Source organism: Condylura cristata, unplaced genomic scaffold, assembly GCF_000260355.1.
Source record: "Condylura cristata isolate star-nosed mole 26May11 unplaced genomic scaffold, ConCri1.0 scaffold00032, whole genome shotgun sequence".
Lineage (NCBI taxonomy): Eukaryota > Metazoa > Chordata > Mammalia > Eulipotyphla > Talpidae > Condylura > Condylura cristata.
This window is the reverse complement of record NW_004567133.1, coordinates 13,186,431-13,205,104: the sequence shown is the minus strand read 5'-3', so window position 1 is coordinate 13,205,104 and position 18,674 is coordinate 13,186,431. Positions and strand designations below refer to the sequence as shown.

Below are 18,674 nucleotides of genomic sequence, written 5' to 3'. Positions count from 1 at the left end.
AGTATGAAAGTTTGGGAATTAAAAATATTTACCTATTTCTTAAGCATGTCTTCTCTTCACATAGGTATCTCTTTGTTAGGAGCTCTGTGGTTCAGCATTGCTTTCTCCATTGTTCTCATCACCCTGACCTGGAAACCGTTTGTTGTATCTAAGCCTCCAACTAAAACACAGGCCTACGTGGATAGGAACTTTGACTCTCAGGACAGCAGCTACAGGGCAGAGAGTCAGAGAAACAGACTCGCCAGCCCCTTCTGTATTCTCACATATTTGCTGCCTCCCGGTTTTGACTTTTAAAAATAGGGCTTAAAAAAATGTCAAGTATGCAAGTAAATAACATTTAAAAACAGTGTTACTTGTCCATTTGTGTTGTGTGTTCTCTGCTTCTGTCTGAGTAGGTCAGGGTGTCAGACCGCTGTGGGCAAGGCCTCGGCTTTAGTGAGTCGTTGTGACCTCCGCCATGCGGCAGGGGGTGGCTGCGTGCGCGCTACCTACAGGGAAGACCGCCATTCTCCTTTTCCTGCACTGGTCATGCTCTGAGGGTATTTTCCCTTTGCTCTTCAAACTTGGCCTCCTGCTCAATTTATTAGTGAGAAACGTGAACTAGAGGCAGAGTCCGAGCGGTAGACTGCATTCCAGAACATTTTGAAGAAACAAAGGAATAGTAACATTTCTTGAAGGACAATATGATCTGTTTATTGTCAGTAAATTAAGTCATTCCTGATCTGGGTGTTAGTTTTTATAACACCGTAGTGGTGCTGCAGCAAGAATTCTGTGTACAGACCATTAACCATCAGCCTCCAGTCTTCTCAGCTGTGTCTCCTGAAGACCCACTTTTGAGAATGAAAACCCCCTACTTCCACATTCAGCTGAAAGAACCTAGAATCAGGCTGGCTCACTGCAGCTTTACATGGGACATCATTTCTTACCTTGAAACCTTAAATCATGAGTTAATGATAAGATATCCCCGCGTCCAGTGTTTCAGTATCTAGCAAAGATTTTTACCACTTTATTCATGCAAGTAAAGAAGACCCCCCCCCATTAGCGGTACTACATTAATGCCACATGAAGGCAACTCTTACGCAGGAGTCTAAGGATGTTGGAGGATAGTTTTGCTTTTTTAATAACTACACAGACAAACTTTATGATACCTGTAAATCTTTGGCATTCTTATGTCATCTAGAAGTAATAATTAGGTTTTGATTTGGCAAATATTGTACTAATTATTTTCACTCTTATGCTTGTTTACAGTTTGTCCAAGCATCATCTCACTTTATATATATAAAGTATGTACATATATACTTATATAAATGCATATATATATATACACACACACACACACACACACACACAGTGTGTATATATAAAGTGCATTTATCTCCCTAAATGCAGTTACTTTCATATTTGTTCAAAGGGGAGGTATATTAAAACTATTGCTTCTGATTAGACATCAAGTTCTGCAGAGGGCAGGTGTATCCTTCATTTTACCTTAGGAACCCAAGATGCACACACAGGGTTCAAATAGTGCCAATGCTTACTGCTTTGGTGAGTGAAAGACCCTCCAAGGTCACCTCCACGACTTGTTGTTTCACTTTGGAATTACCTTGCTCCTTCCCACTAAAGGCAGTCTCATCACTATTACTGAAATTTAAGTAAAGCAAAGATAGTAAGAGTAACATAACTTCTTATATTTAGGGTGTTCTTGAGATTCTTAGTTCTGAATCTTTATAAAGAAAACTCATTGTTAGAACATGGTGGTGACTTTTAGTTACTACAGACCGGTGAACCTCAAATTGCTGACAGAAGAACGAGTGTGTGTTTTTATTTCCATTGCATTGTGGACTGATTGTCTTACAGAACAACATAAAAGGACTGATTGCATCATGGTGTCATATTTGTCACAGGCAGGGACTACAGAGGTCCACAGACCTTCGGCAGCTCTGCCACAGAGTCATTTTGTTTCTTATTTACCTGAACCAGGGGTCTTCATAGATTGAGTGGTCATCACTTTGTACTGCATATTTAATCCTGTGGCTTAATCACATTTTTCTAATTTCCCTAAGTGTAATTTTTTTTAATACTTTAAGAGAAAATTCAAGATCAGTGCAGGAATTTTCTTTAGGTTCTTAAAAGTTATATGTATAGATAATTGGTTGAGTGAAAAATTAGACTCAATTTCTTTATGCTTTTTTTATTCCATAATGTATTGATGACATGAGTTTCCATGGTTCTTCAGAACACACGGAAGTACCACAGGAAAATTATTCAAATAGAGGAAAGATTTCCCCACCCCATCCCCCCCAAAAAAAGATTCTAGCGCACAGCATGCAGGTAAAGCACAGAGTTCCCAGGCGTAGCCATGCTGGCCACCTCCCAGCATGGACAGGGTGGCACACCCATGTCCTCTCTTCAAGATGGAAATTTTAACAGTGAAGAAATTCTCCTTTGAAATATGTATTTCTGTGTGGTCTGTAAGAGACTAAAACTGCTTATCCTTGGACTTTTTTCTTGTCTTTTCAATTTGGATCAAAGTACAGCTGGAAAGGAATTTGCCAAAATATTAATGGAACACACACCACATATTGGAGCTCAATTCATTTTGTGCTTCAGCAACTCTTAAACAATGAAAAGCTGTAGAAAATTAGGGCCAGCCTGCCACATGTGGACACCAGGACTGTTCACTGCTCCTTTGAATCTAAAGGCTTTTTCCTCTTGGCAATTTCTTAGGCCATTTAATTAATCGTTTATCATAAATGCTGAGCTGTTTCACTGGACGTCTGTTCTGACAAGATTTGTGTTAATTTTTAAAGCCCATGCTGAAAGCAACCTTGTTAGTCATGTGCTCTCATATATTTTCGGGACAAGCATATTAGAGTTTGGTAGACTCTTTTCCCCAATGTATCAAGTAACTGCCAGGTAGATGACCTTTTGTCAAATAAGACACAAACCTCAAGTTTTGCTGAAAGAGAATGAACAGTGTACACATATATTAAGTAATCGAAATTAGCCTTATATTGCAATGACTCATTAGTAAAGGCCCGAGTAGGACATCAAAGATATTGATTGTAACTTCTATTATTGCCCTGTTCCGTTAGTTTTGTTACAACTTCAAAACCAAGAGGACTCCGCTACTTATTGCAGATTTTGAGTTGGCTTCTAGCGTTAACTATGAAGCTGCACCTCAGTTCTCCTGTGACTAGCGGGCAAGAGCCTATAGCAGTGCATTGTGCAGATCAGGCCTTTCCTATCTGTTTTTAATTAAATTAATATTTATTGAATATAAATGAGATAATGATAAAAAAAAGTGGCCAAGACTTCTTGAGCACTTGACTACACCAGACACTGAGCGGCTCGCTTTATCTGTTTACTGAAGCAGATGCCTTCAAAAAGAGACTTTTTGGCCACACAGAGTTTGAATGAAGGACTTTGTCCTTATGCCAACAGTTTGAAATTCTGCTTAAGATATAACCTATCAGCCTGTGGTATCCTTTCACGGTTCACAGTGACAACTGTTACTTGCATTAAGAAACAAACACACCATTATTGCCTCAACCATACATTCTACTCAAGTTTCATAACTCAGTTTCCAAAAATAACTAATAATAACTCTAATAATTAATTATTATGCTTCCACATTCACCTAGCTTGTGAATCACTAAGTGATCACACCAAGGATATAACTGATATTCTTCATGGTTCTGGAGAATATAGGTGATAACTTCCTAAATAAAGTGGACTTTGACTCTGAGGTTGGCAAAGTTGATTCAAAATATTAATGATTTTTTTAACGCTGATTCTTGTACGAAGGGATCACCAAAAGGAATATTCATTAATGATTCGAATAGGCTATGAATTACTCCGGTCATGTTATTTCAGGTAGCATAGTACTGGTTATAACTGAACTATTAAAAATCAGAAGTACAGCTGAACCTTGAACAAGTGGGTTTGAACTGCACTGGTCCACCGACACGTGGGTTTTTCCCTCCAGATCCTTCCTTCGTGGATTCAGCCAGCTGACATCTGTGGTTGGTTGAATCTGCACGTGTAGGACCTGCAGATGCAAGGGACCAGCCGGAGGGACTGGAGCTTCCTTAGACTTTGGCATCTACAGGGAGGAGGAGCCCCAAAAGCAGTACCCACATATACCAAGCAATGAGTACGGTTAAGTACGGGGAGGTGGGATGTCCAAAGTCATATACAGATTTTTGATTGCATGGACAGGCACGGCAGCCCACTACAGTCACTACACGCCACCATGTTCAGGAGTCAGCTGTACTACACAAACATGTATCTGCATGCTTTGTGCTGTCTCTCAAGGAACAGGAAATCTCACCTGAAAGATGAGGCAGGCCAGCGGTATGGCAGCATAGGAAGGCCCCAGCCCTGCTCTCCACCAGAAATGCTGAATGAAAGGCAGGCTGAACGGACTGCATCAAGCGCTGGAAACCAAACATGCCTGTGCCAGAGATCTACGCCATACAGAAACCCAGTCAGGAACTCTGGTGCCTCAGTGGTCACTGTCAACAGAGTAAAAAGCATTCACAGAGAGGGAGAAAATGTTTGCAGATACGTATCTCACAGTGGGCTAATATCCAAAATATATGGAGAACTTCTGCATCTCAACACGTACAACAAAAAAGACAAACAACTTCACTTAGAAGTGAACAAAGGTGGCCCTCCCTGGTAGCGCAGCGGGTTAAAGCACAGCACTGAGAAGCTAAAGCCACTTTCGCATGAGTTCAAATCCTTGCCTGCCCCGGAGGTGACCACATGGCGTGGCAGACCTCTCCTGACCCGCCCGCTGCTCTCCTCAGCAGTGTACTTCGTCGATCTGCCTGTTCTGCTCCCCACTCTGTCTCTGGTAAAGCCTCTCGCCACCCCTGAGCTTCTGGCCTGTACTCCAGTTCTGTATGCACAAATAAATAATCTTTAAAAAAAAAAAAAAAAAGAAGTGAACAAAGGACTTGAGGGACATTTTTCCACAGAGGCTTAACAGGCTGCCAGTTGGCACATGAAAACATGCTGAGCATCGTTAACCACTAAAGAAATGCAAAACAACCCACAATAAGACATCACCTCACGCCATCAGAATGATTGCTACCAAAAAAAACATCAATTAGTAGGGGTTGGTGGGACGTGGGGATGCGAAATGGGCATCTACAAGAGAAATTGGCATAGCAGGTCCTCAAGAGTCAAAATTGAAGTACCATCTGATTCCACACCCCCACCCCTGGGTATCTGCCCTAAGTGAAAATAGAATACCTGGAGAGACCAGATGTGCTCCGTACACACGATGGCATATCACTCAGCCCTATAAAGAACATTCCAACACATTTCACAACATGGACGAAGCTGGAGGTCATTACACTAAGTGAAGAAGGCTGTCCCGGAAAGGGAGCGTGGTGTGGGCGTAGTCTGAGCGGCGCCTAGTCCAGGGCTGCGCTTGTTGATCAGCAGTGACAGGTGCTTTTGGGGGGGGGAGGGGGCTGGTGGTTGCATGACCGCCTCGTTGTACTTCATGCCCTAGGACTAAGCACTTAAAAGTGGTTAATGTTATGTTTATTTTACCACAATTTTTTTTAAAGTAGCCTTCACTGCCAGCCAGGAAATTAAGTACTAACTGAATGTCCGCCAGCGTTGTGCCAGTGGATCGACTCACTTCTGTGTTCACGCATGTGCAGCGAGCGGGCGGCGCCAAGTGGTGGGTTTAGCACAGCTGGAACCTGACGTATGTGTTCAAGCTAGAAAACGTGTTTTCATTTCTCTTAAACCTACTCTTGGACTAGTGTATTTTATTTGGGGATTAGAGTGTGGAAACATTTAAAGAACTGCATTTTGAATTTCTTACTTGCATATTACCACCACAACTAGCACTCTTCTACATCCTAAGTTAAAAACACACTTACTGTGTATTCAGAATCTACAATAAGAAATGCTTTTTTTAAATATCTGGTTTTTAGATTGCCATGTCTAGGTTGCATTTAACAAATGACAGTTAAAAGGGAACATCCTGGAGAACAGTATCTCTTCTTAGAAGGTACCAGCGCAGACATTTGGAAACTTTAATCCACTTAAACATTTGCTCTGAGTTGTTTGTTTTTGTTTTTTTCATAACAGAACTTTTCTTACAGCAGTTTCAGTAAGGGAAAAATCGGTGTTAAGATTGGAAGCGTTTTGAGTTCTATTTAAAGCAAAAATGTCCTTCTTTAAGTACCAGTATTCTTCTGGCATTTTCCTTCATGGCGTTATGATGGCAGTTAAAGGGCTGTGACTGTGATGAATCAGTGAGTGGAGCCAGTGGACAAAGCTGTGGCTGAATGGTTTTGAGATTAAATTTTGATGGTGCTTTAGGCGAACTTAACATCTCAGTGGCAATTTAACACATTCTTTTAAGGTTTTTAACATAATTGCTCAATTTATTATAGAAAAAGTAAGTATAGTATTTTTCTGGCGTGGATATTCCTTGCTTGATCCTTCTTGGAAGATTGTCCTTTCAGAATTACTAATATTTGGATTACTTTGATAATGAGCCATGAGTATATGATCTAAATTTGGTTTTGTGAGTTTTCAGGTTTGGTTTTGTTTTTGGTCCTTCCTACAGTGCATGATAAAAATTGGCTAAATGTGAAAATTCAATAGTTAGCCTTTTTGAACCCAACTTTATCTTCAGATGAGTCAAATCAGCAATTGCTGTGTCCCCGCTGGGTGATTCCTGTGGTGCAAGGAGAAGAGTCACACAAATGCCAACAGAGCAGATGAGCGCAGAGACGGGGCCATGGATAAGGCAGTTTCATTTTAGGTTGTTTTGTTCCATTGTTGAGGGGGAAAGAAAATTTTAGCCAGGGCCACTGAGAATCTGCATGTTCTCCTGTGTCCGTGTGGGTTTTCTCCGGCCACCCTGGGTCCTCCACAGCCCAGAGGTCACTTGAAAGGTTCTCTGGCATGTCTCAGCGACCCCAGTCTGTGCAAGTGTGGGCGTGGTGATGCACCTGCCCTGCACCGTGAGAGGGTCCCACGACAGGGTCCTGCCACCTGCAGCCCGAACCGGACAGAGGGCTGGGAGCGGGTGAGTGAGTCAGGGGGTACAAATTAGGGTTGAAGTAGTAGCCATTTGGAGTCTTAATTTAGCAGTTTGGTGATGTTTGTTTTTAAAGATTGATTTATTCATCCAGAACTGGGGTACAAGCCAGCGGTACAGGGGCAGTGAGAGGCTTCACCAGAGACAGAGTGGGGAGCAGAACAGGCAGATCTACGAAGTACACTGCTGAGGGGAGCAACAGGCGAGATAGTAGAGGTCTGCCGTGCCATGTGGGCCACCTCTGGGGCTGGGGATTGAACTTGCACTGAAATGGCTGCGGCTAGGTTGCAGAGCTGCAGCCTATCCCATTGTGCCACCAGGGAGGGGCCTGGTGATGTTTTTGTGACTAGAAATTCACTGTTGGACCTTAACTCCTGTGTATCAGTTCACCTTTGGTAAAAGTGGTCTCATGGTGTCCATTAAAGTCATAGTTTTCTAGGTGCTTCCTGGTTAATCCTAAGTGGAGATGCGCTGTATTAATAATCAAGACTGATGTCAGGTAGACGGGGTCTACAAGCCATTTTGTAAATGTAATAATGGATACCACATTCACACGCCTGGGTCGTTACTCAGATTATTAACATTGACTGCTCTCAGACACATCATTACTATCATATCAGGGAGTGGGGTAAAGTAGGTTGTGGGTTGTAGGGTTCAATCTTCAGAGAAGTACACATACATATTTCACAGTTCAAGTATCTGGTTCTGCTTCATATGCCAGTTATTTAATAGCCAAGGAATGTTTCTCTCTTGTGTGAAAATTGACCCAGAGAAAAATATCCTCATTCCTTAAAAAATGTGCAAAGTGAAAGGAAAACAACATAAAATTATGTCCCGGCCCTCCCTGGTGGCACAGTGAGTTAAAGCACAGCACTAAGAAGCTAAAGCCACCTCAGCATGAGTTCGATCCCTGCCCCGGAGGTGACCCACGTGGCGCGGCAGACCTCTCCTGACCCACCCGCTGCTCCCCTCAGCAGTGTACCTTGTCGATCTGCCTGTTCTGCTCCCCGCTCTGTCTCTGGTGAATCCTCTCATCACACCTGTGCCTCTGGCCAGTACTCCAGTTCTGTATGCATAGATAAATCTTTAAAAAAAAAAAAAAAAAAACTCAATGGCTTTAAAAAAATAAAAATCATGTCCCTTAGCGCAGTTACCTGCTGCCCATCACCATCCACTTTGTGTGGAGGTTCGCTGGGCCCACGGCCTCAAGGCCATTTGAGGACAGAATCCGCTTGAAACACAGGTATCAAGACTCGCAGTGGGGCCTTTCATTTCTGTTTGACAGTGAAGTTGAATACAACCATCTTTGAAAATTCAGGTTGTCAACGTTTACAAATAATTACTGAGAAGCTAAAATCAAGACCAAACAGTCCTGAGGATGGAGCCAGCTCAGGCAAGCGTGGTGAGCTTGCCCAGTCTCAGCATCTTGAGCGTGTAGCCAGGCACGAGCACAGCCACAGGGAATGTCCATTCACCCATCAAACAAACATTTATTGAGTAACTAGTATGTGCCGGGCTTCATATTTCTTGCTGCTAAGAGTCCTCTAAGTTTTCAGGTCATTTATTTTAAGGAGGGAAAATACAGTTTACTATTTTTGAAACCAAATACTTCAACGAGAGAACTGATTTTGACTGTTGTAATGAGTTTGAGAATTGTTCAGGAAAGTGGAAGTGATAAAGATAATTCTTCTCTAGAGAAGGCTGGCGCTAGTGAATTCAAGTAGTGATCGACGAGCAGCATTTAACTGATCTATTATAGTAGTAATACCTCTTTCCAATAATTAAATACTTAAAATCTACTTGAAGCAGAGTGCTAGTGTTACTTGATAAGAAGAGGAACAAAATCTCCTGTAGCTTCCTTTGTTCCGACATGACTCCAAGCTGAGATTCAATAATTGCTTAGTATATTAGCTTCTTGCTTCCAGTGAGGGGGTTATTAGTGAAATAGGTGGTCACTCTTATCAGCTCCGGTTCTTCATCTCTCCCCCGCTGCAGGAATGAGAGCTAGGGAGGAGGAGCTCCGGAGAGCAGCCTGGTGGCGGCTAAGGGCAGGGATGGTTTGGGAGCTCTTTCTGCTACAAAAGTTGACTCTAACCATATTTTTGAGAAAACATTTTCTAGAGTTTACTCAGCCTAACCGTAATTAGCTTCAGCTTTTTCATCACCGCGAAGGCCAAGTCTAAATAATTGACTCCACTCAAGTGAAGCTTGCTGTTCCGCCAGGCATCATCGTTTCTTTTGTTTCTTTTTAGCAGACTTTCTTTTTTAAAATGAGATTCCTTTAGAATTCTGTTTTGCATATTTTCATTGATTTATTAAATTATTGATAATTTATTGCTTAATTGATCTTACGGACTTTTTTCCTTTCTTTCTCACCAGTTTACTTCAGTACCCCCAGCAGTTCCTGAATTCTTGAAAACTCCTCCTGCGGATCAAACCCCCACAAGGTCCACAGCTCCCGTCCTCCCCACAAACACTGTGTCCTCAGCAAAGCCCGGGCCAGCACTGGTAAAGGTGGGTGCTCTGCAGATGTGGGGCTTGAGTGTCTTGACTGTGACTGTGTGTCATGTTCAGCCTGGAGCTACAAACAGAAGAGCTGGGGAGGCTGCCGGACCAAGCCTTCAACAAGTGCCGATTGCCCTGGTTGCAGTAGAACAGCCTTCTGCGGTGCTGTGCAGAAGGCCCTGGGACCCCGTTATCACGCTCCCACCTCCCGGGCACTCAGATGAAACGGGGTGCTGGAGTGAGGCGTCGCGGCCTCTCGAGCAGGCCTCTTTCCTGGCGACGCGGTTTTGAAGTTTATAAACAAGGTCAGACGCAGTGGCGTTTCAGATAGGTATTACACGACAAGTTCAAGTTTTTATAGAGAAGCAAGTGCATTTTTTGGCTTAGCAGATTTGTGTGGCCTGATGAAGTTTAGTTTGTTCTAAAGAGAAGCTGCAGATTTGTGGCTTTGTTCCCTACATTCTGGCAGTATACTTGGTCAAAGTGATTCCGTTAGCATAAATCCCAAGGAATTTTAAAACGTTTTAGTATATAGTACATTTTTTGAGATACTAAATGTATTTTTGGGACTACTAGATAAAGTGACAGGGGTAAACTGAGGTATAGCTAATCATATCAGATGTGGGTTTTTGTCCAGATGAGCCGGTCTCAAACTTAAAATACTGGGGAGCTAGCTCACGCCCCTACCGCTCAGCGGAGACGGAGTTCTGCAGACCTGACAGGCAGAGGAGACAGCCTGCGTCCCAGCCTGGCTGCCGCCCAGCTAACCCTGCAGCCCACAAGTATTCCCCTGCATCTCCCCCGCTTCTGTCCGTTCACTGGACATGTCCTTGTCCATCCTGGAGAGAAAGGCTGTCAGTGGCTGGCTGTGGAGCATATCGATGCACTTCCACCTCTTACTGTTGGACCCTGAAACTCCAGAGGGCAGGACATGGCAACTGTCAGTAATGTCAGCTCTTACCTCCTCTCCCCACCCCCAAGCAGGTGCCACTAGAGGCGCCCTCCGGGCGCCAGCCCACCTGCCCCTGGGTGCTAGCATATGATCTGCACCTCTCCTCGGCTCTGAATTTCTGCTCTTCACAAGCTGCTGAGTTTAAGGAGGGCTTGGGGGCTAGGACAGGTGTATTATTTACAAATAACTCCTGATGACTTGTGCTAATCAGAAGTCAGCTGAATTATCAGTGCTTGCCCAGACTCGGGTCCCAGGAGTAGAGAAGGGAGTGGAGGGTAGTGACGAGCCACCCCTCGGCCAAGAGCGGAGGCAGGCAGACTGCAAAACACAGTGTGTGCGGGGAGGTGAGCCGCATAGGAAGGAGAGGGACGCGGGAGAGGCCAGGTGTGCTGTGAGGTCAGCAGGCAGCATGTGGGTGAGATGCGCAAGAGGGGAAGGACTCGCCTTGGGGTGTCCATGGAAACAGAGGAGAAGTGTGAACAAGGAAGTCAGTGTCACCCAACGGAGGTGGCCATGGGTAGAAGCAAACTTGGGACTGGTGATTTCTGATCTGTGGGACACAGTGATTTTTATTCGTTGTTTTGGGTGGTGGTTTTTGTTTGTTGTCTGTCTGGCCGGGGGACGGCAATTCCCCATTCTGTGAACACGAATGTGTTCACGTAAATGGCCGGATCCCACCTCGTCCTTCTCAGAGTCGTCTTACTGGGCGTCTCACCTAAAGCAGCTGAAGAGTTCTCTGTATCTTGTTTTTTTGTTGTTGTTGATGGACTGTTTTTTTTTCAGGCAGTGTTACCTTATGAGTACTAAAAAGTAGAAATTGATCTAATAACTTAAAACTGGAGAAGAAAATAACTCAGGAAGTAACCACTGGATTCTTCACCATCAGATGGAATCTCTTACCACATTTTCAAAACAAAAATGCAGTCATTTCAAGATTTTTTAAAAGTTCTTTTTTGCATCAATTGGTATTTTAATTTTCTCTGTTATTTTGCCCTAAAAATATATAGCTTTGTATTCTGGTTTATTTTCATTTAGAAACATTTTTCTATTTTTACGTATTTTCCACAGGGTTTTTAACAATTTTAGATATTACATGCAGATATTTCCATGGCACTTGAAATACAGTCAGTACATGGCTTTCTAGAATGGAAAGGTGCATTTTAACTGAAAATCATGCAGACATGTAGTAGAGCTGGCATGTACTAGGCTCTCTTAAAATAGTCGTATTTTCTTCTTGTGGAAAATAGCAAAGCCATCCCAAGAATCCAAATGACAAACACCGGAGCAAGAAGTGCAAAGACCCCAAACCGCGGGTAAAGAAGCTGAAGTACCACCAGTACATCCCGCCAGACCAGAAAGGTGAGAAGCACGAGCCGCAGATGGACTCCAACTACGCCCGCCTGCTCCAGCAGCAGCAGCTCTTCCTGCAGCTCCAGATCCTGAGCCAGCAGCAGCAGCACTACAACTACCAGGCCATCCTGCCCGCCCCGCTCAAGTATGCTGGGCCCCACCCCGAGAGTGCCCGCTGGGGCTTGTCTGGGGACTGGCAGTGCTAGAGACGGGGCTGATTTCCACGTGCAGGGGGGCTGTTTTCATTTTAGTCTCATCAAAGCCTCTCAGTGTCTAAAGTCAACAGAGAAAATAGCCTGCGTTTCATTTCAGTCCGGGGCTGTCCTCCAGGACAGGTTCTGAATGTTTCAAGTGAGATGTGACTTTTCTTTTTTTAAAAGATTGATTTATCGATGCACACAGAACTGGGGGACAGGCCAGAGGTGCAGGGGCGGTGAGAGGCTTCCCCAGAGACAGAGCGGGGAGCAGAACAGGCAGATTGAGGAAGTGCACTGCCGAGGGGAGCAGCGGGAGGCTGGAGAGGTCTGCCGGGCCGTGTGGGTCAGCTCCGGGGCGGGGATCGAACTCGCACTGAAGGGGCTGCGGCTCGCTTGCAGGGCTGCGCCCTGACCCACTGCGCTACCCGGGAGGGCCAGACGTGACTTCTCACACTGTTCATCCAGCAAAGATTTGCCTGTTATTTACTCAAATAGTATTAACTGCTATGAGAAAACTTAAGTAGCAGAGATATGGTAGAAATTTTTTTTAAGCTCAGCATAAAAGCTGAATGTAGATATGTAGACAGGAAAGGCAAGGGGGGCTTGAGGCAAAGGGGCGACAAGAGAAGGAGATTATCAGTTCACTTAAAACATCAGGACACAGAGAGGAAGCAGAAGGAATTTTTGTAGGATTTTATCACTGTCAGAGCAGGCAGGCCTGAGTGAGGCGTTGACTTTGGAAGGGAACCAGGAGAGGTCAAAGAGAATGGGAAGAATATCAAAGAGGCGCTGTGCTGGCCTCGGCCATCGGGGCCCCACAGGAACCCCAGGTGCCGCTGGCAGTGCTGACTCATTCCCAGAGGAAGAAACGGTCCCCTGAAAGGGCCCTGCCGGGATGGGCGCGGGCCTGTGGCCCAGGGACACGCCACGCGGGGCGTCTGTCCGCTTCAGGTTCCAGTGCCCACTCCTCAGCCTCCCCACCATACCACCCGCCTCTGCCAGGAAAAGTGGCCCACAAAAGGACCCCAAAACCGGGAAGAGCAAAGACCACGCCTTGTGTTTTACCACATAAAGACTGCACGTAGTTCTGCTTAATTTTTTCAAAGCAGGTATTTTCTAATACATTTTCATTTTACCAAAATTCCAGTAGGCCCAGAGATCTCTTCCCAGCTCTGGACTTTGGGGTTTCCTGGGTACATGACCACAGTCATCTGCCTCCCCTGCTTTTCAACTGATTTTGAGGGGACAGTAAATCAATTTAGAATAATTTTGTTAAAGGTTCAGTTAAATACTGATTGTTACAAATAGTAACAGGGGTTGTAGGTCTCAGTCAAAAAGATAACATGAATGGAGTCATTCATCTAAATGACATTGTGAAGAAAATAATCCAGAAGGCGCACAGGCCGGCCGCGGGGACTGCACATTTACTGACGGAGCACAGACGGCAGCATGTCTGCGGCACTAAAATGTCACGGGGAGCACGCGTAGGGAAAAAAGTCTAAAAAAATGTTCCTTGGGGGAACAATAATGAAAATAAAATTGAGATAGTTGTTTAATCAAATGTTTTCATCACACTAAACTATAATGTTGAATTTGAAATATTTTTCATTTCATCCAAATTTAAAGAAATTTCATCTCTAATACTTGAAGTGTGAAACTTAGGCAAGTTTTTTTAAAAAAGCCTCAAAATGAATGTCGGGTTAGCTGTAGTCAGGGCCGGGACTGGCTTCAGTCACAGACTTCCTGGTAGAATTCACTGGACAAAGCTCATCCAGCCGTGATGCTCACCCACGGCACTGTCACCTCAGGCCCCTTTTTGTGGAATTCGGCACCTCTGGCTTCCGCACAGGCTGACACCCCAGAAAGCCCAAGGCCGCGGTAGCTCTGGCCGGCACAAGCCTTGCTTGCCCCTTTCTTAAGCAGGTGTCGGTCACCAGAAAGGACTTGCGAAGTCACAGTAGGAGCCAGAGGTAGACCTGGCTTGGATGTGGAAAGGGGTTTTGGGGAGTTATTGCAAAAGAGCCTAACTTTAGAACTTAGCAATTGATTCAGCACTATTAAAAAAAAACTATTAAGTTAAGTATAATTTACATACAAAGAAGCCCATAAATCCTAAGTGAAAACTGGTACCCAAGTAAGCCCCCATAGCCACCACCTACATCAGGACATGGAAATTACCAGTATCCCCCAGAGCTCGCCCACATCCTTCGCAGTGCCCCCCGCCCCGCAGAGCAGTCTGGCCTGTCGAGCAGCCTGTGACGCAGCCCGCGTGCACGTGTCTGCGGCGGCACTCGCCGTCCGGTGGGGAGCAGCGCCTCCGTGCAGCAGCCTGCCCTTCGGGCGGGGTTTCGCTTCCCTTCTCCTTGTTCTTCTCAGGGAAGCGCTTGCTCACCTATCTCTAGACCACTGGGATATACTGTCTTGTGGCATGCTTATTCTGTATTCAACTGATGGGCTTTATGGGTTTTTCCTGCTGGTTTGCAAGGCTTCTTTGAATATTTCAGATATCAGGCCTTTGTCAGAAATATTACAGCTATCTCCCCCTGTTAGCTTGACTTCACCCTCTTCAGGGCATGCCTTTCACTGAGTGCTTTCTGTATTCTGTTGAAGAAATCTTTTCCTATCCAAAAGTCATGAAGACATGACCAAGAGTCATCTTCTGGAGGCTCTATGTTTTACAACGCACATTTATGTTTGGGGGATGATGTGAAGTATGGGTGTCAATCAAGAGCCCCCTTTTATTATGTATTACTACCCAGTTTTCCCATTGCTGCTTGTGAGAAGGCCTCGCCTTTCTCCACCGCAGAGCAGTGTCATCTTTTGACAGCTCAGGGGCCCACGTATGGAGGGGTGCTGCCCCTGGATTCTCGAGTCTCCCGTTTGTCTGCTCTGTCCCCATCATACTAGCACCAATGTCATCTTAGCGGGAGTGTAATAAATTGTGACCTCTGGTGCGATGACTCTTCTAGTTATTTGCCTCCTTGAAGGATTCCACGGCCATCCTTGGGCCTTTGTATTTTCCTACGGAGCTTAGGAACACTTTCTAAATTTCTCCCGAGCGAGCCAGCAAGCCCTGCAGATATTTATTGGTATGTAATTTGACAGCTTCATAATACTGGGTTTGCCGCTCCATGACCACGGATAACCAGAAGTTAGTCAACTGTTAGCAGAAGCAAACGGCAAAGCAGCAGATTATTTTAATAAACTTTGATTTTCTTTTTAAGGCCACTGAATGACAAAAATAACAGTGGGAATCCAGCTCTGAGCAATACCACGCCTAACACGCCGAGACAGAATGCACCTGCTCCTGTGAGAAAGCCAGGACCGCTGCCTTCTAGCCTGGACGACTTAAAGGTGATGACGCCCAAGAGGAGTTCCCCTCAGTCCCACAAAACTGTGGGATGCGGCAGGCAGATCTGGGTGGTGGTCGGTAGACTTTCAACTCCAAAAAGGGTAGCCTTTATAGAGTTGCTTCCTTTTCACTTCCAGTCAGTTTATATTACCATGACCAGTAATAACCAGTGAGTATAGACCGTAAGCAAGCACCCGACCAGTTCTGCTTAACTCCAGAGGCTGGTTTTCTTCTTTGCTGCTTAGCGCCAAGTTTAGGCAAAGCAGGAAAATGTTTCACAGAGTAAGATGAGTGTGGTCCAGGGCCAGGCTTGCTTCTGCCCTAGCTTGCACGAGTGAACGCTCCCCGCGATCTCACCTGTGAAACGGAAGTGTAACAGCTGTCCCATTGATCGAACATTGATTGAAAGGACAGAGAACGTGGCTGTCTGGCATGGCAGTTACTCAGGAAGCGTCGGTGTCACCACTTCTGGCAGTTAGTATTCTCCTCGACATAGCAGAAGTCGCCCTCGAGAAACCGCAGCTTCATCGCGGTCCTCCCGGGTCCCCGGCCGGTGTGTGTCCGTGCTGGCAGGCCGCGGAGGTCTGACCCGTCTGTACTTGCAGGTGTCAGAGCTGAAGACGGAGCTCAAGCGCAGGGGCCTCCCGGTGTCGGGCACCAAACCCGACCTCATCGAGCGCCTGAAGCCCTACCAGGAAGTGAGCGGCGGCGCGGCCACCGCCGGCGGCCTCGTGGCCGTGTCCGCGCCTGCCTTGGTCGCCAGCAGCCCAGAGGCCACTGCGGCACTGCCGGTGCCAGCGCTGCACAGCTCTGCGGCCAGCTCGAGCCCCACCTTTAAGGCAGAACTGCCAGCTGCCGGAGCCAGCAGTGCTCCCCACGTCGAAAATGTTACCTCGCCTCTGCCCATCTCCCCCCCTCCCTCCGAGCAGTCCAGCCTGGGGCCTGAGGACACGAACATGGCAGACACGTTCACAGAGATCATGACCATGGTGTCCCCTTCGCAGTTCTTGTGCTCATCTCCCTTGAGGGTGGCCGGTAACGAAGACAGCCCCAGTCCCACCAGCAGCACTCTGTCAAACCTGGAGCTGGACGCCGCTGAGAAGGACCGCAAGCTTCAGGAGAAAGAGAAGCAGATTGAAGAGCTAAAGAGGAAGCTGGAACAAGAGCAGAAACTTGTGGAAGTTTTGAAAATGCAACTCGAGGTTGAAAAACGAGGGCAGCAGCAGCAGCAGCAGCAGCAGCAGCAGCAGCGGCCTCTGGAAGCCCAGCCTGGCATACCAGCAAATCCTGTCACGCAGTCAGACCAGAAACATGGGGGCTCTTCCATCAAAGACGAGGGCGCGCTCAGCGACTGCTCCAGCTCCAGGCCGCCTGGCCCGGGAGCCGGCCACCCTGCGGGCCAGCCCCTCCCGGTGGGCGGCCAGACCCTCGTTGCCAAGAAGGCTGTGGTCATCAAGCAAGAGGCCCCGCTGGCCCAGGCGGAGCCGCAGAGCGTCATCCCCCAGTTCTACGTGAGTCCCCAGGGGCAGCCGCCGCCGGCCCTCGTGGCTCAGCCCCAGGCGTTACTGACCACGCAGACTGCCCAGCTGCTGCTGCCAGTGTCCATCCAGGGCTCCAGCGTCACCTCCGTGCAGCTCCCAGTGGGCAGCCTCAAACTCCAGGTGGGAAGGGTCTTCTACCGTCCATGTTCTGTGGCTGCAGAGCTGGGGCCTGGGCTCTTTCGGGCATTCAGTTCAGGCTTAGCAGTGGCAGAAAGTGCATTTGGGGCCTGGGGGCATTTAGAAATGTGGCTGGCTGATGCTGTTTCTCTATAGGACTTGGAATGGTTTCCTCCCCCTAGATTCTAATGCAGTGTCCCCCAAGTGCCCAGCCCATTTCTGGGCACGGAAACTGAGGTCTTCCAAAGTTTGAAACTGCTCAAGGCTAGAGGTGCCACTCAGATGTTCTCCTGCTCACTCCGGAGCTTCTCCTCTGGGGCAGGCCTTGGATCTGCCTCCCAAGTGGGGTTCTTTAGTGCCAAGGAGACAGAGTGACCCCAGCTTCAGAGTGGGCATGTTGAGAGGTGATGGTTCAGTGAACCTGCCCTGCCCTTTCCTGCCTGTGTGGCTTGCACTGTCCCTCCCATGACTGGCAGCTGGTAGGTTTTAACAACTGTGAGCCACGGGTGATGACATCTGAACAGCTGCTTCTCTGCCTTCTGCCGGGTATCGACCCTTGTGGAGAGTCACCGTGCCCTGGGGGTTAGGAGGCATGACCTCAAAGCCCTGGGCATGTGCACAGCCTCTTGTTTGTTCAGTATTTGGAGTGTCTGGGAACTGAAAGCCATAGTGTAACTTCTCCCACCCCAGCCTCCCACTGGAGTGACGCTCTGGGGACACGAGCCGCACGCTCTGCTGGGCACGCAGCCGACTGACGGCAGCTCCTTGTTGCCATTAAAGTCACTGCAGTGCCTGGCCTGGTGTGTGTGTGGAGCTGCAGTAGCTTCCCATTGTCGTACATTTTCCCCAGATTTTCAATGAAAAGTTTTGGCCATTTAAACAACATGAAAATAACTGCTCTGGCCTATCAGTTTCAGGGTTAGAATTGTTATGGTTCGTGTGAAGTGTGTATCTGTAAACATTTGGCTATTTTAGACGCAAGTGACCAGTTATTTCACATTTAAACTCTTGGTTTTAACTTGCGGTTCTGGCGATTCCGTTTTTCAATTTGCCTCGTAGGCGCCGCAAGCGGGAATCCAGACTCAGCCCCAGACTGCAGCTGCTGCTCTGTCGGCGGCCGTGGCCCAGCCTGCGGCTCAGAAGCAAGATGCTTTCACACCGCGTGTGCTCACTCAGCCCCAGCAAATCCGAAAGGTTGGTGAACGTTTCTGTGTTTAGGTCACCTGCTCAGTCATTTCCAAGACACTTGGTCATTACCAAGTGTCTTGGTAGAAGCGTGAGGCTCCTCTTTGCTTGTGTCTGACCCAGCTGCCACCCGTGAGCCTGGACAGACGCTGCTCACATGCCCATCCAGGACAGAAAGTCCCTTATATACTGAAAGACAGGGGCCCTCACAGTCAAACTCCATTCCCAAGGAAGTTTCCAAAGTGGTTTTTTTTTTAAAGATTTATTTATGCACACAGAACTGGGGTACAGGCCAGAGGTGCAGGGGCGGTGAGAGGATTCACCAGGGACAGAGTGGGGAGCAGAACAGGCAGATTGATGAAGTACAAGCAGGAAAATGTTTCACAGAGTAAGATGAGTG

The 18,674-nt window shown here is 46.8% G+C and overlaps 1 protein-coding gene across 4 annotated transcripts in view; it reads left to right on the top strand.

Annotated features, from left to right (window-relative positions):
* Positions 1–18,674, top strand: part of MKL2 (MKL/myocardin-like 2) — a 143,439-nt gene that overhangs the window by 113,543 nt on the left and 11,222 nt on the right. For all 4 annotated transcript variants that reach the window (XM_012731934.1, XM_012731932.1, XM_012731933.1 and 1 more), the window contains exons 8-12: positions 9,455–9,589; positions 11,780–12,027; positions 15,304–15,433; positions 16,037–17,092; positions 18,149–18,283. In XM_012731934.1, the coding sequence (XP_012587388.1) occupies positions 9,455–9,589; positions 11,780–12,027; positions 15,304–15,433; positions 16,037–17,092; positions 18,149–18,283 (1,704 nt within the window). The remainder of the gene's footprint in view (positions 1–9,454; positions 9,590–11,779; positions 12,028–15,303; positions 15,434–16,036; positions 17,093–18,148; positions 18,284–18,674) is intronic.